Source organism: Scyliorhinus torazame, chromosome X (genome assembly GCF_047496885.1).
Source record: "Scyliorhinus torazame isolate Kashiwa2021f chromosome X, sScyTor2.1, whole genome shotgun sequence".
Taxonomy (NCBI): Eukaryota; Metazoa; Chordata; class Chondrichthyes; order Carcharhiniformes; family Scyliorhinidae; genus Scyliorhinus; species Scyliorhinus torazame.
The window spans coordinates 32,882,138-32,908,721 of NC_092738.1; the positions used below are offsets into that span (position 1 = coordinate 32,882,138).

General features: G+C 48.5%; 1 protein-coding gene across 1 annotated transcript in view; it reads right to left on the bottom strand.

Moving 5' to 3' along the window:
• The window catches only part of avil (advillin), a 53,596-nt gene that overhangs the window by 10,293 nt on the left and 16,719 nt on the right, over positions 1 to 26,584 (bottom strand). Inside the window, exons 6-15 of the mRNA XM_072494020.1 lie at positions 26,243 to 26,448; positions 18,277 to 18,355; positions 17,413 to 17,511; positions 14,204 to 14,357; positions 12,571 to 12,671; positions 11,044 to 11,181; positions 5,425 to 5,583; positions 3,100 to 3,279; positions 1,995 to 2,140; positions 1,024 to 1,168 (exon numbers count right to left, since the gene is read on the bottom strand). Of these exons, the coding sequence (XP_072350121.1) occupies positions 1,024 to 1,168; positions 1,995 to 2,140; positions 3,100 to 3,279; positions 5,425 to 5,583; positions 11,044 to 11,181; positions 12,571 to 12,671; positions 14,204 to 14,357; positions 17,413 to 17,511; positions 18,277 to 18,355; positions 26,243 to 26,448 (1,407 nt within the window). The remainder of the gene's footprint in view (positions 1 to 1,023; positions 1,169 to 1,994; positions 2,141 to 3,099; positions 3,280 to 5,424; positions 5,584 to 11,043; positions 11,182 to 12,570; positions 12,672 to 14,203; positions 14,358 to 17,412; positions 17,512 to 18,276; positions 18,356 to 26,242; positions 26,449 to 26,584) is intronic.

Consider the following 26,584-nt stretch of genomic DNA (forward strand, 5'->3'; position numbering starts at 1 on the left):
CATTGAAAGGGGCAACACAGGTGGAGAAGGTAGTCAAGAAGGCATACGGCATGCTTGCCTTCATTGGCCAGGGCATTGAGTATAAGAATTGGCAAGTCATGTTGCAGCTGTATAGAACCTTAGTTAGGCCACACTTGGAGTATAGTGTTCAATTCTGGTCGCCACACTACCAGAAGGATGTGGAGGCTTTAGAGAGGGTGCAGAAGAGATTTACCAGAATGTTGCCTGGTATGGAGGGCATTAGCTATGAGGAGCGGTTGAATAAACTCGGTTTGTTCTCACTGGAACGAAGGAGGTTGAGGGGAGACCTGATAGAGATATACAAAATTATGAGGGGCATAGACAGAGTGGATAGTCAGAGGCTTTTCCCCAGGGTAGAGGGGTCAATTACTAGGGGGCATAGGTTTAAGGTGAGAGGGGCAAGGTTTAGAGTAGATGTACGAGGCAAGTTTTTTACGCAGAGGGTAGTGGGTGCCTGGAACTCGCTACCGGAGGAGGTAGTGGAAGCAGGGACAATAGGGACATTTAAGGGGCATCTTGACAAATATATGAATAGGATGGGAATAGAAGGATACGGACCCAGGAAGTGTAGAAGATTGTAGTTTAGTCGGGCAGCATGGTCGGCACGGGCTTGGAGGGCCGAAGGGCCTGTTCCTGTGCTGTACATTTCTTTGTTCTTTGTTCTTTGTTCTTTGAGGGAGTGGTTTAGTAAACAGCCAGCAAGTGTGAGTGGTTCAGATGCTTAATTTGAACAGTTCTGTTGCAGATTCAGCGGCCGAGTGCGGTCATTCGAATGAATTGCCCTGATACTCAGGTGGGCACCTTTAACCAGCTCTGTCCTCAGCCTCCAAATAAGACAAGCTCAGGAAGGAGACTCTCACCTGAGTGGGGAAGACTGGATGTCCATCCCTCGCATCCTGCAATCCACGACTGATTGAGCAGGAAGAGGAAACATGAGACCAACAAACTAATCTTCAGACCATAACTTGATAACTGCATTTCCATTGGGTGATTTTTTTTTACCTGATCCCATGTGTCCAGGAGCATGACGTCACCTTCACTGAGGTCATCCTGGCTGAAGTTTGTGACCTCGTTAACAATGAATCGCCCTGTTTTGTTGGAGCACTCAAATAGACGCGGTTGAAAATCCGTATTTTCGTCTTGGAGTCTGCGTGAGACAGAAACAATCTGTGGAGCAAGAATTCTGTTCCATGTTCCTCACCTTGCCTTCATTTTTAAATTTTTTTTTATAAATTGAAAGTACCCAATTCATTTTTTCCAGTTAAGGGGCAATTTAGCGTGGCCAATCCACCTGCCCTGCACATCTTTGGGTTGTGGGGGCAAGACCCAAGCAGACACGGGGAGAATGTGCAAACTCCACACGGACAGTGACCCAGGGCCGGGATCGAACCTGGGACCTCGGCGCCGTGAGGCAGCAGTGCTAACCCACTGCGCCACCGTGCTGCCCCTCACCTTCCCCTCATAAGGCCCCAAAAATCCACTGTTATTTGGGGGCTTCTAAAAAACGTCAGGTCAGTGTGTACTCCATGGGTGTCATTGTCCAGTCATTATAAAATGGCAGCAACTAAAATGAAAGCTCCCTTCACTGACATCATGAGTGGCCAAATCTTGGAAAAGGTGTTGGCAGCGTTGATTCCTGCTGGTCTCCTATTATTCTCCTGATAAATAGCCTGTATCACTGCTGGTCTCTTGATCTGAAGCCATCCATCTCCCAAGTGATGGCTTTACTCTTGTTGGCCCAGATGCCCACTCCTTACAACTGTGACATGACTCCTATTGAAAGGGGTCATGTGCGGACAGTAGATGCGGTCAGGAAAGGACTTGGTAACGGTGTCCACTGCATAATTAAACAGCCCAGCGACACTCACTATCTAGGTGGAGAATGGACATTTGGATAAGGTACTAAGGACAGCCCGTCCCGAGGAGCTTTAGCCCAGCTTTGAAGAAGGGGTGGAAAGGAAAATGGCTGTTACCTTTTGTCATTTGCATATGGCACCTTTCCACCAAGTGCTTCCCAGAATACCAGTGGTTCTTGACCCTCAGCAATGATGGCCTCATTCCCATTGGCAACAATGGCAGCCAATTCTTTTGCCATTGCACGTTCATCCCCACTGGAACCCTAGACACAGGAAGAAAGAGGAATATCAGCCCTACATCCCGGAAGCAACTTCCAGTGGTAACATTCCATCTCTGCTACTGTCTCACATCCCAATGTATGTTCACTCGGTAATAGCTGTGTTTGAATCTGGCCTGCAATAAAGGACAAAGGCCTTTTCTCGTCCCATGGCTTATGCGGTATGTGGAAGATTATCAAGCGACCTCTGTATATCCTCCCAGCACAAATATAGCCCTAAAACTGAGCATCCATTAACAGTAATTCAACAAATCAACGTCCCATCACCTCATTGGTTTAGGGTTGCCAATCCTCCAGGAATGTTCTGGACTCTCTGGAAATTGAATATTAATCTGCAGGACGCTGCTTCAGTTTTGTTGGAACATTTTCAACGTTTGCTGATAAGAATTTTGGAGATCGGGGGATGGGAAGGGGGGGGGGGGGGGCTGGAGAGGTTGTTTGATTGACAGTCAATAAACATCCAATCAGGTAACAGAATATTTTCAATATGCAACTGTTGTGGGTCCCAAGAATGGGCACATTGGGCAACTAATGGTTGGAGTGTGAGGTTGGGTTTGTGTAATACAACATCCAGAAATATGTCTCGCCAGAGTTGGCAACCCTCCACCCATCATGTGTGTCTGAGCGAGTGTCATTAAGTGGGGTGCTCTTTCTAAGGGCCGGTGCAGACTCGATGGGCCGAATGGCCTCCTTCTGCACTGTAAATTCTATGCTTGTATAATACTTTTGTGAGAGGCATTTCAGACGCACCTGATCCCGCCCTCTTTAGACCTGCCACCTCCAGCAGGGTACACTGGATAGTGATGGCCCAGGGTACTTCGCTGGGAGCAGGGATTGAACTTCCAAACTGGGCCATGAAGTTCGCAACCGAGTCAACATGAGGAGTTCAGAATCTTATCCACAGCTACCTGATAATGTGCAACTTGCGGTTTGAAGTTTTTTACCTTCCCACACCACAGGTAGCAATTTGTTTCTGTTTTTAGAAGAAAGACATCATTTGAGTTGAAAGATGAAGCGTAGGCCGGGACCTCAATTGCCTTGGTATTAGACTGAACAAAGCCATGAACCTGAAAGAGTCTGACAGGAGGCTCTGGATGGTTGCCGCTCTTCCTTGAAGTGCCGCCCTAACAAGCAAACCAAAGGTGCACTTTATCAATATGCCGGTAACTATCTTATTTTAAGGGTCCAAGCCCTCCATGACAAAAGGTCCAACATGATTTGCCAAATGTTTGTTTCTTCTCTTGACCAACATCCCATAAACAGAGAACTTGGCCATTTTTTTTCCCACATCATTTGATGGACCTCATTCCTTTAAAAGGTCATGAGGTGAAATCATACCGTGTATGGGCGGCACGGTAGCACGGTGGTTAGCACTGTTGCTTCACAGCGCCAGGGTCCCGGGTTCGATTCCCGGCTTGGGTGACTGTCTGTGCGGAGTCTGCACATCCTCCCCGTGTGTGCGTGGGTTTCCTCCGGGTGCTCCGGTTTCCTCCCACAAGTCCCGAAAGACGTGCTGTTGGGTGAATTGGACATTCTGAATTCTCCCTCTGTGACCCGAACAGGCGCCGGAATGTGGCGACGAGGGGATTTTCACAGTAACTTCATCGCAGTGTTAATGTAAGCCTACTTGTGACACTAATAAAGATTATTATCATATATCACAGTGAGAATTTAACTCACAAAATAGAATCATATAACAGATTGAAGGCCTGTTGCTAGATGCCAGTTCATTGGTAGGGCACCTGTAGCTTTGAGTTTGTTAAAATTAGTGGAAACTCCAGCCCATAAAACAAACCTTTCCTCACATTTACTGCAAACAACATTCTATCCAAATATTATCTGATTGTATTGTTGTTTCAGGTGAAAATTTTACATCAATTCCTTATATCCAAATTAATGTACACATCAATAGTTACTGGGAGTCAAGGTGGAATTAGTGATACAAATCAGTCAGAAGATTAAACCTTCAGAATTGGCCGCATAAGGTTGATTAAAATATATAATTGAGGCATTACTGGTAGGCGAGGGTAAAAGTCTTTTCTCTTTCAATTTTGTTTCCTTTTTCTCACCTCATTCGAAGGTTCTGGCACCTGTCAGGATAAGGGCCCAGTAGACAGGCTGTTTTGCCTATCTGAACACTCTTAGAGCCACTCTTATTGCACTGAATAAATGCAGCCCATCAAGTCTATGCCAGCTCTCCATGGAGTAATCCAGTCCGCCCCATTCCCCCCCTCTAACTCCGTAGCCCTGAGGGTTTAGTTCCTTCAAATGCCAATTCACTTTCCTTTAGAAAATGTTGATCATCTCTGCATCCACCAGCAGCCGGTTCCAGGTCGTTACCACTCGCTGTGTATAAAGGTTCTTTCCCACATTCCGCCTGCATCTCTTGCCCAAAGCCTTGGGCAGAATTTAGAGGCCTGTTCGCAGTGGACGCAAATCCCATTATGGCTGCTAAATCTCACGAGAGGGCCATAACGGGATTTGCGCCGACGAGATCTCAGTTTGAGATCTTCCCCGACCCCTGGCGGTGACATGACCAGGTTCATGCCCAGAAAGGGGTGTGACCTGATTTCCATGAATTTGAATAATTTAAATGCACTTAACCGGCTTTACCCTGTCGTGTCTGTCCTTCGGCGGCGTGACATCACGCCCGAGTGACTCATTGCTGGTTTTCAAAAACTAAAACAAGTCTTGATGGACCAAGCTGGGGACGCGGAGGTGCCTGGAGGCCTCGGGGGTTGAGGACCAAGGCTGGACATTGCATCCTGGCCCCAGGTGACACTGTCGTGGGAACTGCCGGGAGCACTGCCAGGGGGCACTGAAGCAGACACTGCCAAGCGGGCTCTGGCAGGGGGATAACCCTCCTCCACTGCGGGGGGGGGGAATAATGCTCCCCGATATTTCCATGGTGAACGTCGCCCAGATGCTTATGGGGGTGGTCCTCCATGTCTGTGGGAGCAGGTTGGGGGAAACATATTTTAAGTGCTCTTTAAAGATGGCGCCCAAATCTCTGTGGGGCCGCCCTTGCTGGTTTTCAGACAGTCTTACACTTTGCCATTTTGGGGGCGAATTCCACCTCTTAAATCTGTCACTCCTAGTCCTGTACAATCAGTTCATGGGACTGGGTTTCCTTATGCACCTCTATCAAATTTCCTCGCAAACCAGGGACACCCTCTGTCCAGTCCCATGCCAGCTAGTCTATTCACACACTGAGCCACTGGTAATCTCAGGTTTAATTCTATTCTAGTCACATTATACCAAAGACTTACTTCAAAGATGATCACTTTACCATTGAAAATGGTCATGAAGTGTCGTGGCTCCTTGCCCATGGTGACCCGAACCTGCACAGGTTCATCACCAAACTTCTGGTCCAGCTGGACTGCTTGAAAGGCTGAGGCAGCCAGTTCATCTTGGCTGGCATGACGACCCTAGGAATAAAGGCACCAATCTAGTTAAGCTACTCATAACATAGGAACATAGCACTGCTGCCTCAGTGCCAGGGACCTGGGTTCGATTCCGGTCTTGGGTGACTGTCTTTGTGGAGTTTGCACATTTTCCCAGTGTTTGCATGGGTTTCCTCCGGGTGCTCCGGTTTCCTCCCACAGTCCAAAGATGTGGATTGACCATGCTAAAATTGCCCCTTAGTATCCAAAGAGATGATTGACAGCTTCAAATTCCTAGACGTGCACATCACCAACAATCTGTCCTGGTCCACCCACGTCGACGCTACCACCAAGAAAGCACAACAGCGCCTATACTTCCTCAGGAAACTAAGGAAATTCGGCATGTCCACATTGACTCTTACCAACTTTTACAGATGCACCATAGAAAGCATCCTATCTGGCTGCATCACAGCCTGGTATGGCAACTGCTCGGCCCAGGACCGCAAGAAACTTCAGAGAGTCGTGAACACCGCCCAGTCCATCACACGAACCTGCCTCCCATCCATTGACTCCATCGACACCTCCCGCTGCCTGGGGAAAGCGGGCAGCATAATCAAAGATCCCTCCCACCCGGCTTACTCACTCTTCCAACTTCTTCCATCGGGCAAGAGATCTGAGAACATGCACAAACAGACCCAAAAACAGCTTCTTCCCCGCTGTTACCAGACTCCTAAATGGCCCTCTAATGGACTGAACTGATCTACGCATCCTCTCCACTGTTGTAGTACTACACTCCGTATGCTTCACACAATGTCTATGTCTATGTATTTACTGTACGTTGTATGTTTTTCATGTACGGAATGATCTGCCTGGACTGTACGCAGAACAATACTGGACCTCGGTACACGTGACAATAAATGTAAATCTAAAGATGTGCAGGTTAGGTGGATTGGCCGTGATAAATTGTCCCTTAGTGTCCAAAGATGTGCAGGTTAGGTGGATTGGCCATGTTAAATTGTCCCTTAGTGTCCAAAGATGTGCAGGTTAGGTGGATTGGCCATGTTAAATTGTCCCTTAGTGTCCAAAGATGTGCAGGTTAGGTGGATTGGCCATGTTAAATTGTCCCTTAGTGTCCAAAGATGTGCAGGTTAGGTGGATTGGCCATGATAAATTGTCCCTTAGTGTCCAAAGATGACTCCCTTACCGAACTAAAATCCGTCCACTCAGCCATGAATAAATTCATCGACCTAAGCCTCGACTGCTATCTGAGGAAGGGACTTCCACAGAGCAACAACCCTTTGGGAGAAAACATTTCACCTTACCTCTTCCCCACAAAAGGAACCATCCTCTGGGTATCCACCCTGTCAAGTCCCCTCAGGATAAGGTCACCTCTCATTCTTCTAAGCGCCAACGGATACAGGCCCAACCTGCTCAATCTTTCTTCATAAGACGCGGTACAGTGGTGCAGTGGTTAGCACTGCTGCCTCACGGCGCCGAGGTCCCAGGTTCGATCCCGGCCCTGGGTCACTGTCCGTGTGGAGTTTGCACATTCTCCCCGTGTCTGCGTGGGTTTCACCCCCACAATTCAAAGATGTGCAGGGTAGGTGGATTGGCCGCACTAAATTGCCCCTTAATTGGGAAAAAAAAATAATTGGGTACTCTAAATTAAAAAAAAACATTTGTCCCAGGAATGAGCCTAGTGAACCTTTGCTGAACTGCTTCTAACCCAGTCATATCGTTTTTGAACCAGGAGACCAAAACTGTACACGGTATTCTCAACGTGGCCTCACCAATGCCCTGTATAGCTGCAATAAACACCAATATTCCATTGGAAATCCAAGTACACCACATCTACTGGCTCTCCTGTATCATCAAAAAACCTCTAACGGATTAGTTGTACACAATTTCCCTTTCACAAAGCCACATTGGCTCGGCCTGATCAAATTGTGATTTCTAAGTATCCTGCTGCAATTTCCTTAATAATGGATTCTAGCACTTTCCCTATGACAAACTACAGACAGACCTGGCTCCTCCCAAAAAAGTGGGCAGCATGGTAGCATAGTGGTTAGCACAGTTGCTTCACAGCTCCAGGGTCCCAGGTTCGATTCCCGGCTGGGTCACTGTCTGTGTGGAGTCGGCACGTTCTCCCCGTGTGTGCGTGGGTTTCCTCCGGGTGCTCCGGTTTCCTCCCACAGTCCAAAGATGTGCGGGTTAGGTGGCTTAGCCATGATAAATTGCCATTAGTGTCCAAAAAATGTTAACTGGGGGTTACGGGGATAGGGTAAAAACGTGGGCTTCAGTAGGGTGCTCTTTGTAAGGGCTGGTGCAGACTCGATGGGCCGAATGGCCTCCTTCTGCACTGTAAATTCTATGATTCTATGACATAGGCTAACTGGCCTATAATTTCCTGCTTTCTGACCCCTCCTTTCTTGAATAAAGGTGTTAAATTAGCTATTTTCGATTCCAATGGAACCTTCCCAGAATCTAAGGAATTTTGGAAGATAGCTAATGCATCTGCTATCTGTGTCGACACTTTACTGGCCCTGGGATGTAGGCAAATCCAGTTATGGGGATTTAGGTCTAATAGTTTTCCTCGATCCCTTCCCTGCTGATGGAGATTGTTTTAAGTTCACCCCTCCCTATCGCCTCTTGACTTTATAACCTCTCGACTTTTAAGAACTTTGGGAAGTTTTCTAAATCCTCTACCGGGAATATAGACACAAATTTCAACGCCTCTGCCATGTTCTCCATGATCAATTTCCCAGACTCACTCTCTCGAGGACCAACACTAACTTTAGTTACTCTTTTCGTTTTCAAATACTTGTAGAAACTTCTACTATTCGTTTCTATATTACTAGCCAGCTTTCTCTCAGACTCTGCTCTCTGCCTCATTATTATCGTTTTAATCAACCTCTACTGGTTCTTAAAATTTGCCCAATTCTCTGAATTATCACTAATCTTTGCAGATTAAACTAAATTGTTTGGCAGCTTTGACAAGCTTCCACTCTGTCTATGCACCTCATAATTTTGTAGACCTCTATCAAGTCGCCCCTCAACCTCCGTCGTTCCAGTGAGAACAAACCGAGTTTATTCAACCGCTCCTCATAGCTAATGCCCTCCATACCAGGCAACATCCTGGTAAATCTCTTCTGTACCCTCTCTAAAGCCTCCACATCCTTCTGGTAGTGTGGCGACCAGAATTGAACACTATACTCCAAGTGTGGTCTAATTAAGGTTCTATACAGCTGCAACATGACTTGCCAATTCTTATACTCAATGCCCCGGCCAATGAAGGCAAGCATGCCGTATGCCTTCTTGACTACCTTCTCCACCTGTGTTGCCCCTTTCAGTGACCTGTGGACCTTTACACCTAGATCTCTCTGACCGTCAATACTCTGGAGGGTAATTTTGAGGCGTGGTCATTGTAATGTAGGAAATGTGGAAGTCAATTAAAAAAATATATATATTTTTATTCTCCTTTTTCACATTTTCTTCCAAATTTACACTGAACAATAAACAATAATCAGTAACGAATGTAATGTCAATCCCCATATCAATAACAACGATCCCATCCTCCCACTAAACCCCAAACATTGGCCCGCATGTTAACATAAACAAATGACAAAAAGGAATCAGGAATCACCCATAGTCGCCATTAACACACACAGCCCCCTCCCCCCAACCCACCCAGCCCCCAACATGTTCAATGTTATCCAATTCTTGAAAGTCCAGAATGAATAACGGCCATGAATTGTAGAACCCCTCCATCCTTCCCCTCAGTTCAAATTTGACCTTCTCAGGCGATAAGAATTCCAGCAGGTCCCCCCGCCACGCCAGGGCACAGGGTGGAGAGGTTGATCTCCACCCGAACAGAATCCGCCTTCGGGCGATCAATGAGGCGAAGGCTACAACAGCTGCCTACGCACCCGTTTCCAACCCGGCTGCTCCGACACCCCAAATATGGCCTCCCGAGGGCCCAGGTCCAGTTTTACATGCAGTGGAAGTCAATTTAACCACAGCAAGCTTCCACAATGAAAATGCAGATAATCTGTTTTTTTAGTGATGTTGGTGGAAGGATAAATACTAGCCTAACACTCCAGAAGCTCGACACCATCCAGGACAAAGCAGCCCCGCTCGATTGGCTCCCCATCCACAAACATTCACTCCCTCCACCACCGACGCACAGTGACAGCCGTGTGTACCATCTTCAAGATGCACTGCAGCAACTCACCAAGGCTCCTTAGACAGCACCTTCCAAACCCACGACCTCTACCATCTAGAAGGACAAGAGCAGCAGATACCTGGGAACCCCACCACCTGGAGGTTCCCCTCCAAGTCACTCACCATCCTGACTGGGAAATATATCGCCGCTCCTTCACTGTCGCTGGGACAACATCCTGGAACTCCCTCCCTAACAGCACAGTGGGTGTACCTACACCTCATGGACTGCAGCGGTTCAAGAAGGCAGCTCACTCCCACCTTCTCAAGGGGCAATTAGGGATGGGAAATAAACACCCTAACCAGCGACGCCCACATCCCATAAATTAATTGTGAAAGAAATAGCCAGAGGAGTGGAGAGAATTCTCCCTAATATGTTTCAAAATAGTCCTGTGGCATTTCTTTCACCACGTAAGAAGGCAGACAGAGCCTCTGTTTCTTATTCAAAAGACAGCACTCCCTCAGTACAACACTGGGAGCGTCAACCTAAATTTTGTTCTGAAGTCTCTGGAGTGGGACCTGAACTCACAACCTTCTGACTCAGTGCTGCCAACTGTGCCACAGTAACAGCTTGAACATTCCTTCGAAATATAGAATCGCTACAGTGCAGAAGGAGGCCACTTGGCCCAGCGAGCCCGCACTGAAGACCAGCACCCAGGCCCACGTCCCCACCCCATCCCCAACCAACCCCACCTTGGACACTAAGGGACAATTTAACACGGCCAATCCACCTAACCTGCACATCTTTGGACACTAAGGGACAATTTATCATGGCCAATCCACCTAACCTGCACATCTTTGGACACTAAGGGCAATTTATCATGGCCAATCCACCTAACCTGCACATCTTTGGACTGTGGGAGGAAACCGGAGCACCCGGAGGAAACCCACGCGACACGGGGAGAATGTGCAGACTCCGCACAGACAGTGACCCAAGCTGGGAATCGAACCGGGTCCCTGACGCTGTGAGGCAGCAGTGCTAACCACTGTGCAACCGTGGTCTTTATTAGTTCAAATGATGACAACAATTCGCACTTGGGTATCTCCTCAAGTACGTAATATTCCATTGGCTCAAATCACCAATGCGATTGACATATGCATCTCTTAACGACACATTTCTATTCAAATTCCTCAAGAACACAAAAGCCTAACATTTTGACAACTTGGGGCTTGCAAATCAGAAATCAAACTGCCCATTTGACCATCGGCAATGTAAAGTCTGAGTTGGAAGGCTGCTGCAGCCGAGGTTATGGTGTATTTGGTTGTGACCCCTTCAGATAGCCTCACCTGCCAAATATAGAGGATAAAATGTTGCTTCCTGTTCACTTGGTATGTATACAGAATCAGGTAGCAGTCACCACCGTAGAAGAAGCCATGCCTTCCGGGATCCACCGGAACCAGTTCAAGGTTTTCTATTCTCCACACCTGCAAAGACAATATGGATCTACAGTCATGTGAAGAGCTGGATGGAGTTCATTGCCAAATTCAGCACCAGAGGAAATAGAAGGGGGCATCCAAATGGGGTCACTGCTAGTATCAAAAATATTCAAAACCAAGTTGAAAAAGTTGTAGCTGGTGCAAAATCAAAACAGTGTCACACTACCTTTCCTCACTCTGCTTTTCAAACACAATTGAAGTGATTTCACTCCCAAACACACTCCACAGTTTGTTTTGGCACAAATCCATGTTACAGCATTTGACTAGAACAAAGAAGAAGGAACAATACAGCACAGGAACAGGCCCTTCGGCCCTCCAAGTCTGTGCCGACCATGATACCACCCTTGGCCAAACCCCTCAGCACTTCCTTGTGCCGTATCCCTCTATACCCGTCCTATCCATGGGTTTGTCAAGATGCCGTTAATGTATCTGCTTCCACAACCTCCCCTGGAAACACGTTCCAGGCACTCACCACCCTCTGCGTAAAAAACCTGCCTCGCACATCTCCTCTAAACTTTGCCCCACGGACCTTAAACCTATGCCCCCTGGTGACTGACCCCTCCACCCTGGGAAAGAGTGCCTGCCCATCCACTCTATCCATGCCCCTCATAATCCTGTAGACCTCGATCAGGTCACCCCTCAAACTCCGTCTCTCTAATGAAAACAGTCCGAGTCTATTCAGCTTCTCCACATAGCTAACACCCTCCAGACCAGGCAACATCCTGGTAAACCTCCTCTGCACCCTCTCCAAAGCCTCCATGTCCTTCTGGTAGTGTGGTGACCTGAATTGTGCGCAATATTCCAAGTGGGGCCTTACCAAGGTTCTATCCAACTGCAGCCTGACTTGCCAGTTTTTATACTCGATGCCCCGTCCAATGAAGGCGAGCATTCCGTCTGCTTTCTTGACTACCTTGTCCACTTGTGTTGCTACTTTCAAAGATCTGTGAACCTGCACGCCCAGATCTCTCTGACTTTCTATATTCCTGAGAGTTTTGCCATTTACGGTATATTTCCCTATATGTATGCCCCTCAGGGGCTGGTTTAGCACAGGGCTAAATAGCTGGCTTTGAAAGCAGACCAAGGCAGGCCAGCAGCACGGTTCAATTCCCGTACCAGCCTCCCCGAACAGGCGCCGCAATGTGGCGACTAGGGGCTTTTCACAGTAACTTCATTTGAAGCCTACTTGTGACAATAAGCGATTTTCATTTTATGTTAGACCGACCAAAATGTATGACCTCACACTACTCGCCTATTGCATTGGAAGCAAGTACAACGAGGCTGTGGTCAACGATATGGCCACCCTGCATCCAATCCATCCATTTGTTTATTTTTAAATCTCTCTCTCAGTACCAACAACAAGTAATAATAGTACTGTACCTCTGTTTTTCCTTTGCCATCATCAAACATCCTCTCTTGAGCTGCCACCTTTGGCATGGCATGCAATAAGTTGGCATCAAACGCCTGTTGGCTAATCTTGGCTGGAAAGGGAATAAAAAGATAAAAGATGTCAAAATTGTTAACTTTGAAGGCGTGCAGTGTACTTAGGCACATAGAAACAGGAGGAGGCCATTCAACCCCTCAAGACTGTACCACCATTGAACAAGATCATGGTTGTTCAGTATCTTCATTCCATCCACCCTCCTTGGCTCCGTATCCTCTTATATTCTTGTCTAGCACACGTGCATCACTCTCAGGTTTAAAATATTGACTGAGTTCGCTTTTAATATGAGTATATAATTCTATCATGAAGAAGTGTTACCTAACATTTTTCTTAATGCCCTAGCTCTAAATACCTAGTTATGTGTCTTTGCTCTAGACTCCCACACCAGTGGAAATGATTTCTATGCCCTTTATAAATTCCTTTAAAAACCTTTAAAATAGGGCAGCACGGTGGCGCAGTGGGTTAGCACTGCTGCTTCACGGCGCTGAGGTCCCAGGTTCGATCCCGGCTCTGGGACACTGTCCGTGTGGAGTTTGCACATTCTCCCCGTGTCTGTGTGGGTTTCACCCCCACAACCCAAAGATGTGCAGAGTAGGTGGATTGGCCACGCTAAATTGCCCCTTCATTGGAAAAAAAATAATTGGGTACTCTAAATTTTTTTTTTAATCTTTAAAATCACCCCTAAACCTTCTCTCTTCCATGGAATACAAGTCTGCTTTTTATAATATCTCCTCATAACCTAACTCTGGGAACATTCTGGTGAATCTGCATTACGCTCTTTCCAAGGTCAATATATCCTTTCCAAGGTACAGTGCCCATTATTACACATCTGGTCGAACCAAGGCTTTCTATAGCTGCAACAGAAATTCCTCCCCTTCATATTCGAGCCCTAAAAGGTCTAAAGGTGAATATACTGGACGGGATTCTCCGACCCCAGGCTGGGTCAGAGAATCGGCGGGCGTGTGGGGGGGGGGGGGGGGGGGGGGATGGGGGATCCGACCCCAGGGGGCCTCCACGGTGGCCTGGCCTGCAATCGGGGCCTACCGATCAGCGGGCGGGCTTCTCCTGGTGGGGGCCTATGTTCCTCCGCGCGGGTCCCTGCACCTCTCCGCCATGTTGCGTCGGGGCCGGCGCGGAGAAGGCAACTAGTGCGAATTCACGCCGGTCGTAGCGTGCATGCGCGAACTCGTGCCGCACGCACAGACCCGCGGCATCCATTCTGACAGCGGCATCGGCAGCTGGAGCTGTGTGAAGCGCCCCAGTGCCGTGCTGGCCCCCTTTACGGAGCAGGATCGATGCTCCTAGGGGCCTGTTGACGCCGTCGTAAAACGCGACGGCATTTACGACGGTGTCAACACTTAGCCTCAGGACCAGAGAATCCCGCCCACTATTTTGGGGGGATTATTTTTTGATATGATTATTACATTTTAATGATCTATGTACCCGGACCCCGAAATGTCCTTGGTCCTCAATTTGTATTAAAAAGACAACCCTTGTCATCTGGAAAAACTGTCAAAGTTCATCACTCTCTCCACATATTTCTGAAACGCTACTCCAGGGCATACTTACCAACTTTACCAACACTGTGTATTTTCCCTAAACCCACGGTTTGCTCCTTCACCATCCACATCTGGAAAAGCTGCTTGAACATCGCTGACTCAGCTCCATCATTCACCGTCTCAATGTTCGTGGTGTTTGGGTAACCCTTCATCTTAATAAAATCCTGAATTATAGTTTAAAAAAATCCATCAATATATATTGGAAGGACCCTTCCTGTTTATTCCCTACTTTATTTTGTCGTGATTATTTTTGATCCATGGTTGATTAATGGTCATGTATCTTTAAGTTAAGCAGCAGAATTCAGAAGCTGCAGGTGAGCAGCACGGTAGCACAGTGGTTAGCACTGTGGCATCACAGCGCCAGGATCCCAGGTTCGATTCCCGGCTTGGGTGACTGTGCGGAGTCTGCACGTTCTCCCCGTGTCTGCGTGGGTTTCCTCCGGGTGCTCCGGTTTCCTCCCACAGACGTGCAGGTTAGGTGGATTTGCCATGCTAAATTGCCCTTAGTGTTTAAAAAGGCTAGGAGGGGTTATTGGGTCACGGGGATAAAGTGGAAGTGAGCGCTTAAGTGGGTCGGTGCAGACTCGGTGGGCTGAATGGCCTCCTTCAGCATTGTATGTTCTAGGTTCTATGAGAGAACACTTTGCCAGTCTCTGCTGGTTTTAACAGGTTCTGCAGACTTGCCAGCACTGGAGAGAGAGAGAGAGAGAGAGATGCGGTGGGTCTCGGCTTGATTGACTGGCTGCTGGTCAATGAATTGGCCCAAAAGGCCGCACTCTGCCTGGTGACAGGTAGTGATTGAATCCTATCCCAGTGGAATGATTTTCAGAGTTCCAAGGAGTCTCAGTTTGACTCCTGGCAGTACAAAGACAAGGACCTTCTCTCTTTCTCCAGAAAGGCCTGTGAGTGTTGTATTTCTGAAACTGCCGAGACCTGAATGAACCTACAATAACACCACGAACTGAAAGCAAGTTTGAAGAGGAGTAAAGTGCTGGAAACCACATCTGAAACAAAGACCCTTTTTTTCTTTTACTGAAAATTCTTTACCCCTTTCTCCCCCTCTGTATTTGTCTGTCGTGTGTGTTTGTGTATTTAGAGGGTGGGAGACAGGTTAAAGTGGGGATTAGGAATTAGATAATAGTTAACCAGTTGTATTTGCTGCATATTTCATTATAGTTCTTGTTATAAATGAACAGTAATTGTGTTTAAATTTACAAACCTGGTGACTGTAATTATTGGGCAGCCAAGGGCCAAAGACATTGGACATTTTTCTAAGAATTATTGGTTAATTCACTTGAATTGTGACTCTGGGTCATGTGGGGCTGGAATTGACTGCACACTAGCCCAGGGGTGTCGTAACAATGTATTTACAAATCATTTGTGTGTAGAAACCAACTGATCATCTGGATGCAGGTCAATCTGGCTCAGTTAAATCAATTCACGGCGGTGGTCGGTAGCTCTGACTGATTTTTTAACTTTTGAGCTCAGCAGGCACTGAGGCCAATGGTTTTCTCTGAGTTGAGATACATTAACTCAGCACAGACATAGAACGTAGATCATACAGTGCAGAAGGAGGCCACCGAGTCTGCCCCGACCCACTTAAGCCCTCACTTCCACCCTATCCCCGTAACCCAATAACCCCTCCTAACCTTTTTGGACACTAAGGGCAATTTATCATGGCCAATCCACCTAACCTGTACATCTTTGGACACTAAGGGACAATTTAACATGGTCAATCCGCCTAACCTGCACATCTTTGGACACTAAGGGACAATTTAACACGGCCAATCCACCTAACCTGCACATCATTGGACACTAAGGGACAATTTAACATGGCCAATCCACCTAACCTGTACATCTTTGGACACTAAGGGACAATTTATCATGGCCAATCCGCCTAACCTGCACACCTTTGGACTGTGAGTGGAAACCGGAGCACCCGGAGGAAACCCACGCACACACGGGGAGGATGTGCAGACTCCGCACAGACAGTGACCCAAGCCGGGAATCGAACCTGGGACCCTGGAGCTGTGAAGCCACAATGCTAACCACTATGCTACCGTGCTGCCCAGTGATGAACCAGGTACCTTGCTGATTCTTATTAGACACCGGGGCAAAATTCTCCAGCCGCAACCCCCCGCCCCCAATGGCGTGTTTTCCCGCGATGGAGGCGACTCACCATCATGATCTTCCGACCCGCCAAAGTCAATGGCGATTTACATTCCTCGCCTGTCAGGGAACCTGCGGCAGGGGTCGACTTCAGCGGGATGTGAATATCGGGAAAGGCTGGAGAATTCTGCCCCAAGGTAACTGCAGACACATTTTTAGGTCGAGAGAAAACTTGACCAAGATTGTTTCTCCAGATCATCATCCAAAGGCTTGTTCTGGAGAAGGGAGCATGTGTCGATGTTAAACAGGGAAGGACAAAATTAAGCTGAGAGTTTTGATGGTTCCCAATAAACTACCAGGACTCACTTGTCTCAGCTCACAGTATAAATAGCCACATGGGGAAGATACCCGAAGGCAGCTGGAGCCTGTTGAGTCTCAGCATGAGTCAGCGAATTCAGGGGAAGAACATTGGGAAAAAAACATTTTGCTTCCCTTTTTTGTGATGACTTGAGTGTTGTGTTCTGTACTCTGGGATAACACGGGCTGCAACTCGATGCAGCTTTGACCAAAAGATACTCCAGACTTTGAAGTAAGTTCAATGTGATTTATCGACCATTAGCACAGTTCTCTATGAGTTTGACTCTCCTGCTGATCTTGCTATAGTAACTCAGTCTAACTAACCAGTCTGCTCTAAGTCACGAGGTGGGTGTGATGCTTCTAATCTGCCCCTGTCCTTCTCTCTAAGTGTCGCCTGTGGAAAGAGACAGAGCATGTGTGCCCTGTCCTTATATATGGGTTGTGTAATGCCCCCTTGTGGTAGTGTCACCTCTGGGTGTCTTGACTGCCCATTGGTCGTGTCCTATTCTATGTGTTCATTAGCTGTATGTCTGCATGTCATGACGCCTCTGGTGCTCCCTCTAGTGTTTACTTAGTCATAGTGTATTTACATTAACCCCTTGTGTATTTACAGTGTTGCATATCACCACATAGAGGATTTAACCAAGATCGGGAACAGATGACAAGCCTTTTAGACAAAAGGCCTAGACATTGCTGTTTGTTCGATGTACCAACCAGCAGTCGCGACATTCCAGGTAATTAGCCAGTACTTACCAGAGCCCGAGCCATAGCAGCCTGTTTCTCTGCTTTTGTAGCTCCTTTTCCCTTCCAGACATAAATCTTTGTTCCACCTTGGTCTAGTACATAGCAATCCTGAAAGAGATTGAACAATTTCACATTATTAAATGCAAGAACCCAGTTACAAATTATAAATGTATCAGTATGGAGCTGGTTTAGCACAGGGCTAAATCACTGGCTTTTAAAGCAGACCAAGGCAGGCCAGCAGCACGGTTCAATTCCCGTAGCAGCCTCCCCGAACAGGCGCCGGAATGTGGCGAGTAGGGGCTTGTCACAGGAACTTCATTTGACGCCTACTCGTGACAATAAGCCATTTTCATGTGGGGTCTGTTTCATTGACAACTATCGTGTGATTCATGTTTTACGGGAAAATGTCACGGCGCCGAGGTCCCAGGTTCGATCCCGGCTCTGGGTCACTGTCCGTGTGGAGTTTGCACATTCTCCCCGTGTCTGCGTGGGTTTCACCCCCACAACCCAAAGATGTGCAGGGGAGGTGGATTGGCCACGCTAAATTGCCCCTTAATTGGAAAAAAATGAATTGGGTACTCTAAATTTATATTTAGAGAAAAAAAAAATGTTTGATGGGAAAATGGGTTATAAAACTGTCCGCATTTCTGAAATTAATAATGATCCCTGCAGGTGGCACTGTGCTGGAACATCCACCTCTGGAGGGGGTCAAACCCTGACCATCACACAACACATACTGTTTCAGTGAATGTCCGACACGGGCAGTTAAGTGGTTCGATGTGTCCGTGTCACCAGTAAGTAGGGGAGGAGAAAACATGTTTAACCCATGTTCTCAAAGCCTAAAGGAGGACGAAGGCTGTGCTGAGTACTCACATTGTGATTCAGCATGTCCTGGGTGAGAGGTCGTGTGGCAACTTCAGTCACATTCATACGTCCGTGAGCATCTGAAACACTGAATGATAAAGGCAGCTTGTTTATCATAGATTATCATAGAATTTACAGTGCAGAAGGAGGCCATTCGGCCCATCAAGTCTGCACCGGCTCTTGGAACGAGCACCCTACCCAAGCCCACACCTCCACCCTATCCCCATAACCCAGTAACCCCACCCAACACTAAGGGTAATTTTGGACACTAATGGCAATTTAGCATGGCCAATCCACCTAACCTGCACATCTTTGGACTGTGGGGGGGAAACCGGAGCACCCGGAGGAAACCCACGCACACACGGGGAGGATGTGCAGACTCCGCACAGACAGTGACCCAAGCCGGAATCGAACCTGGGACCCTGGAGCTGTGAAGCAATTGTGCTAACCACCATGCTACCGTGCTGCCCCAATAGATATGAAATCAATGAGCACACAAGGTCCTATCTCTGGGTGTAAAGGCTAAATTTAGTGGTGGTTATGCCAGTTTTCACTCTGTAAAACCAAAGGCAGACCAGTTTGTTCCTTAAAAGCGATCCTAGACTTCCGGGTGCGGCGATGACCAGCTGAGTCGCACGTTTCGGCAGCTCCCTGTGAAACGGACTTTTGGGCTCTTGATAGGAGCCCCAACGGCAATTTTGACAGCTAAAAACACTGTGCGGTAAACCAGAAGGGAATCCCCCCTGGATACGGATGGAAAAAGGAGGAGAGAGTGGCCAGATTGCAGTGGATCCTTTAGAACAGCGGCAAGGAAGGCAAGCAAAAACCAAGATGGCGTCGGAAGGTGGCAGTTTAACACGGGGCCCTGAACAACAAGAGTTCTTGAAATGCTGTGTGGAAGAGATCAAAAAGGAAATGAAGAAAGAGCTGTTGGCCCCGATACTACAGGCGATCGAAGGGCTAAAGGAGGAACAAAAGACCCAGGAGCGGGAGCTTCGGGTCGTGAAGGCAAAGGCAGCAGAGAATGAGGACGATAGACAGGGCCTGGTGGTGAAGACGGAGACGCAGGAGGCACATCAGAAACGACGTGTGGAAAGGTTGGAGACACTGGAAAACAACGCAAGGAGGAACAACCTGAGGATTCTTGGTCTTCCTGAAGGTGTGGAGGGAGCGGACGTCGGGGCATATGTGAGCACGATGCTGCACTCGTTAATGGGAGCGGAGGCCCCGGCGGGTCCGTTGGAGGTGGAGGGAGCATACCGAGTGATGGCGCGAGGACCGAGAGCAGGAGAAATTCCCAGAGCCATAGTGGTGAGATTCCTCCATTTTAAGGATAGAGAAATGGTCCTTAGATGGGCGAAGAAAACTCGGAGCAGTAAATGGGAGAACGCGGTGATCCGCGTTTATCAAGACTGGAGTGCGGAGGTGGCGAGAAGGAGGGCGAGCTTTAACCGGGCCAAGGCGGTGCTTCATAAAAAGAAGATGAAATTTGGAATGCTGCAACCGGCAAGACTGTGGGTCACATATCGAGGGAGGCACCACTACTTTGAGACGGCGGATGAAGCGTGGACTTTTATTGTGGAAGAAAAACTGGAATGAGCGGGTTATTAAAAAGAACGTTCGAACAAAGTGGTGGGGCGAATGTGGGGGGCAAAGAGGGGTTTTATGTACTAATCCTGCGATGTGGTAACTTTTCTCTCTCCCACAGGTGGTGATGGGGGGAGGAGGGGAGGTGGAGGAGATGGGGCGTTGGCCATTGGGGGCGGGGCCAAGGGAGAAGCGCGGGCTTGGTTCCTGCGCTATGATAATCATGGCGGGAATAGAGAAGCAGGAAGGAGGGGGCGTCGCACGGTGCGAGCCGAGGTCACGGGGGGAAGCCGAGGTCAGCCAGAGTTTGCTGACTTCTGGGAGCAACATGGGGGGAGTAATTACGCTAGCGGGGGATCTAGCGGGGGGGGGGTGGGAGGGGGGAATTACTGGGTTGCTGCTGCTGGGGAGAGGGGGGAGCTGGTATGGGAGAGGATGGGCGGGGGGGCACCGCCTGGGGGAGATACAGCTGCGTGGGAACCGGGTGAGGAGCTGGAAAAAGGTGATGGCTAATCGACAAGGGGGGGGGGGGGGGGGTGGGGGGGGGGGGGGGTAAGGAAGCCCCCCAACCCGGTTGATCACGTGGAACGTGAGAGGGCTGAACGGGCCGATAAAGAGGGCACGGGTACTCGCACACCTTAAGAAACCTAAGGCAGATGTGGTTATGTTACAGGAAACGCACCTGAAACTGATAGACCAGGTTAGGCTACGCAAAGGATGGGTGGGGCAGGTGTTCCATTCGGGGCTAGATGCGAAAAACAGGGGGGTGGCTATATTAGTGGGGAAGCGGGTAATGTTCGAGGCAAAGACTATAGTGGCGGATAACGGGGGCAGATACGTGATGGTGAGTGGCAAACTATAGGGGGAGACGGTGGTTTTGGGAAACGTATATGCCCCGAACTGGGATGATGCCAATTTTATGAGGCGGATGCTAGGACGCATTCCGGACCTAGAGATGGGAAAGCTGATAATGGGGGGAGATTTTAATACGGTGTTGGAACCAGGGCTGGATAGGTCGAAGTCCAGGACTGGAAGGAGGCCGGCAGCAGCCAAGGTACTTAAAGATTTTATGGAGCAGATGGGAGGTGTAGACCCGTGGAGATTTAGCAGACCTAGGAGTAAGGAGTTCTCGTTTTTCTCCTATGTCCATAAAGTCTACTCGCGAATAGACTTTTTTGTGCTGGGTAGGGCATTGATCCCGAAGGTGAGGGGAACGGAATATACGGCTATAGCCATATCGGATCACGCTCCACACTGGGTGGACTTGGAGATAGGGGAGGAAACAGGAGGGCGCCCACCCTGGAGAATGGACATGGGACTAATGGCAGATGAGGGGGTGTGTCTAAGGGTGAGGGGGTGCATTGAAAAGTACTTGGAACTCAATGATAATGGGGAGGTCCAGGTGGGAGTGGTCTGGGAGGCGTTGAAGGCGGTGGTTAGAGGGGAGCTGATATCAATAAGGGCACATAAAGGGAAGCAGGAGAGTAAGGAACGGGAGCGGTTGCTGCAAGAACTTTTGAGGGTGGACAGACAATATGCGGAAGCACCGGAGGAGGGACTGTACAGGGAAAGGCAAAGGCTACATGTAGAATTTGACTTGCTGACTACAGGCACTGCAGAGGCACAATGGAGGAAGGCACAGGGTGTACAGTACGAATATGGGGAGAAGGCGAGCAGGTTGCTGGCACACCAATTGAGGAAAAGGGGAGCAGCGAGGGAAATAGGGGGAGTGAGGGATGAGGAAGGAGAGATGGAGCGGGGAGCGGAGAGAGTGAATGGAGTGTTCAAGACATTTTATAAAAAATTATATGAAGCTCAACCCCCGGATGGGAGGGAGAGAATGATGGGCTTCTTGGATCGGCTGGAATTTCCCAAGGTGGAAGAGCAGGAAAGGGTGGGACTGGGAGCACAGATCGAGGTAGAAGAAGTGGTGAAAGGAATTAGGAGCATGCAGGCGGGAAAGGCCCCGGGACCGGATGGATTCCCAGTCGAATTCTATAGAAAATATGTGGACTTGCTCGCCCCGGTACTGACGAGGACCTTTAATGAGGCAAAGGAAAGGGGACAACTGCCCCCGACTATGTCTGAAGCAACGATATCGCTTCTCTTAAAGAAGGAAAAGGACCCGCTACAATGCGGGTCCTATAGACCTATTTCCCTCCTAAATGTAGATGCCAAGGTCCTGGCCAAGGTAATGGCAATGAGAATAGAGGAATGTGTCCCGGGGGTGGTCCACGAGGACCAAACTGGGTTTGTGAAGGGGAGACAGCTGAACACGAATATACGGAGGTTGTTAGGGGTAATGATGATGGCCCCACCAGAGGGAGAAACAGAGATAGTAGTGGCGATGGATGCCGAGAAAGCATTTGATAGAGTGGAGTGGGATTATTTGTGGGAGGTGTTGAGGAGATTTGGTTTTGGAGAGGGGTATGTTAGATGGGTGCAGCTGTTGTATAGGGCCCCAGTGGCGAGCGTGGTCACGAATGGACGGGGATCTGCATATTTTCGGCTCCATAGAGGGACAAGGCAGGGATGCCCTCTGTCCCCATTATTGTTTGCACTGGCGATTGAGCCCCTGGCGATAGCGTTGAGGGGTTCCAAGAAGTGGAGGGGAGTACTTAGGGGAGGAGAAGAGCACCGGGTATCTTTGTATGCGGACGATTTGCTACTATACGTGGCGGACCCGGCGGAGGGGATGCCAAAAATAATGCGGATACTTGGGGAGTTTGGGGATTTTTCAGGGTATAAATTGAACATGGGGAAAAGTGAGTTGTTTGTGGTGCATCCAGGGGAGCAGAGTAGAGAAATAGAGGACCTACCGTTGAGGAAGGTAACAAGGGACTTTCGTTCCCTGGGGATCCAGATAGCTAAGAATTGGGGCACATTGCATAGGTTAAATTTAACGCGGTTGGTGGAACAGATGGAGGAGGATTTCAAGAGATGGGATATGGTATCCCTGTCAATGGCAGGGAGGGTGCAGGCGGTTAAGATGGTGGTCCTCCCGAGATTCCTCTTTGTGTTTCAGTGCCTCCCGGTGGTGATCACGAAGGCTTTTTTTAAAAGGATTGAAAAGAGCATCATGGGTTTTGTGTGGGCCGGGAAGACCCCGAGAGTGAGGAAGGGATTCTTACAGCGTAGCAGGGATAGGGGGGGGCTGGCACTACCGAGCCTAAGTGAGTATTATTGGGCCGCTAATATTTCAATGGTGAGTAAGTGGATGGGAGAGGAGGAGGGAGCGGCGTGGAAGAGATTAGAGAGGGCGTCCTGTAGGGGGACTAGCCTACAGGCTATGGTGACAGCCCCATTGCCGTTCTCACCGAGGAACTACACCACAAGCCCGGTGGTGGTGGCTACACTGAAGATTTGGGGACAATGGAGACGGCATAGGGGAAAGACTGGAGCCTTGGGGGGGGTCCCCGATAAGAAACAACCATAGGTTTGCCCCGGGGGGAATGGATGGGGGATATGGAATGTGGCAAAGAGCAGGAATAACGCAACTGAAAGATCTGTTTGTGGATGGGAAGTTCGCGAGTCTGGGAGCGCTGACCGAGAAATATGGGTTGCCCCAAGGGAATGCATTCAGGTATATGCAACTGAGGGCTTTTGCGAGGCAACAGGTGAGGGAATTCCCGCAGCTCCCGACACAAGAGATGCAGGACAGAGTGATCTCAAAGACATGGGTGGGGGATGGTAAGGTGTCAGATATATATAGGGAAATGAGGGACGAAGGGGAGACTATGGTAGATGAACTAAAAGGGAAATGGGAAGAAGAGCAGGGGGAGGAGATCGAGGAGGGGCTGTGGGCAGATGCCCTAAGCAGGGTAAACTCGTCGTCCTCGTGTGCCAGGCTAAGCCTGATTCAGTTTAAGGTATTACACAGGGCACATATGACTGGAGCACGGCTCAGTAAATTTTTTGGGGTGGAGGATAGGTGTGCGAGGTGCTCGAGAAGCCCAGCGAATCATACCCATATGTTTTGGTCATGCCCGGCACTACAGGGGTTTTGGATGGGGGTGACAAAGGTGCTTTCAAAAGTAGTAGGAGTCCGGGTCGAACCAAGCTGGGGGTTGGCTATATTTGGGGTTGCACAAGAGCCGGGAGTGCAGGAGGCGAGAGAGGCCGATGTTTTGGCCTTTGCGTCCCTAGTAGCCCGGCGCAGGATATTGCTAATGTGGAAAGAAGCCAAGCCCCCGGGGGTGGAGACCTGGATAAATGACATGGCGGGGTTTATAAAGCTAGAGCGGATTAAGTTCGTCCTAAGGGGGTCGGCTCAAGGGTTCACCAGGTGGTGGCAACCGTTCGTCGAATACCTCACAGAAAGATAGACGGAATGGGAAAAAGAAGGCAGCAGCAGCAGCCCAGGATCGGGGGGTGGGGGGGGGGGGGGGGGGGGGGGGGGGGGGGGCTGGGGGGGGGGGGGGGCTGGGGGGGGGGGGGAGGGGTGGGGGGGGGGGGGAGGAACCAGAAGGACTCTCAGGGTTGTTAATATATACTGTATAGTATGTATAGGTCGTTGCGACAGATAATTATATATTGGACTGTTAAATTATATTTTTGGAGAGTGTTACTTGTGACAAGGCAGTTGCCAATTAGGGCTAGTTTTCATTTTTGTTATTTATTATTTATTCATTTTTGTTTATAAAATAGGTCATTGTTATTTGTGTTGTTACAATGTTGTGTAAAGGATGCACAATGTACTGTGTTGGTTGACCAAAAATTTTCAATAAAATATTTAATTTAAAAAAAAAGCGATCCTAACCCCACTTTGCGAACAGTGCCAGGTGATCCCACCTCCCCACATAAAAAAGAAAATACTGTAGATGCTGGAAACCTGAAACGAAGCCACAAAATGCTGGAAATACTTGGGAGTCAACTTTTCCAGTCAATAATGTTTCATCAGATCGCATCTGAGGTAAGGTCATTGGTCTAAAATGTTAACTCTGTTTCTCGCGCGCGTTCTCTCAACAAATATTGGCTGAACTGCTGAGTATTCCCAGCATTTTCTGTTTGTTTTCCATTCTTTTTACAACTGGATCAGTTTGTTTCTAACTCTTTATGTTTGTTTCTAACTCTTTACCGATTTAGAACATAGAACGTACAGTGCAGAAGGAGGCCATTCGGCCCATCGAGTCTGCACCAACCCACTTAAGCCCTCACTTTAACCCTATCCCCATAACCCAATAACCCCTCCTAACCTTTTGGACACTAAGGGCAATTTAACATGGCCAATCCACCTAACCTGCACCTCTATGGACTGTGGGAGGAAACCGGAGCACCCGGAGGAAACCCACGCACACACGGGGAGGATGTGCAGACTCCGCACAGACAGTGACCCAAGCCGGAATCGAACCTGGGACCCTGGAGCTGTGAAGCCACAGAGCTGTCCACTTGTGCTACCGTGCTGCTTTGTTTGACTTGAATGTGATGTGGTATGTCACACAAAATAATGCAACATTGCATAAGCTCACTATGCCATGGAGGGCCCACTATTCACCGTCTACAACATGTCCTCTTCCCCTCCTATTTGTCATTGCCTGCCCTGACATCTCTCACTGATAAAGAAAACAAGATTACACCAGAATGGAATTATATACACAATCTCCATGTAACAGAGGCTACAGTGTGTTTAGGGTTGTGATGTGTCTCAAGGATTAGATGGTGTGGATAAAACACCTTAATATTTGCTCATGGATTATATTTTCTGGACCCTTATTTCTAAGGGTCGGGGCAGGCTCAATGTGCCGAATGGCCTCCTTCTGCTCTGTAGGGGTTCTATGCTTCTAACACACTCCATATCCACTACGCTGTCTGTAACCATATCCACGAATGCTATCGCTTAGTTGGCACTGCTGCCTCACAGTGCCAGGGATACGGGTTCAATTCCGGCCTTGGGTGTTTGTCTGTGCGGAGTCTGCACGTTCTCCCCACGTTCTCTGCGTGGGTTTCCTCCGAGTGCTCCGGTTTCCTCCCACAGTCCAAAGATGTGCTGGTTGGGTGGATTGGCCATGATAAAAATTGCCCCTTTGTGTCCAAAGATGCGCAAGTTAGGTGGGGTTATGGGGATAGGGTGAGGGAATGGGCCTTGGTGGGGTGTTCTTCAGAGGGTTGGTGCAGACCTGATGGGCTGAATGTCTTTACGTGTGCTATTTTATATGTAATTCACCTTGCTTGTGTATTAATCTTTGTCTGACATTTTCCATATATGCGATTGTATATATAACATACTCCATACATACACTCTTACGTATAAAACATGCACTGCATCTGATATTCTATATGTAACATGTTTCACATATGCAATTTTCTACATTTAAAATATCCCACACATTTGCTCTTTTTGTCTGTTACTCAACATATAAAATAGAGCCAGGTTTACTGATGCTCTTACTGGTAGAGGCTAAGGTTGGCTTTCATTCTTTGAACTGCTTTTTCATCAGATGTTGGTGGGTTTATTTTCTTGGTCCTTTCCCCAAGAAAGTTTATCACAATCTTCATGAGTTCAGGAGATTTTGACTCCTCGTCACCTTCGATCACTCCGATCTCTGCACGTCCACCTCTTTCCCGATCTCTGATGTCCTTGGCGAGCTGCACACCCTACAGAGAGGCCAAATGGAATTCAAAGAAATATTAACTCATTGTGAGGAGGATCTGATGAAGAAAAAGAACATTTCTGTAGCAGCTTTCGCAACCCAGGATATCCCAAAGCACTTTACAGTCAATTAAGTATCTT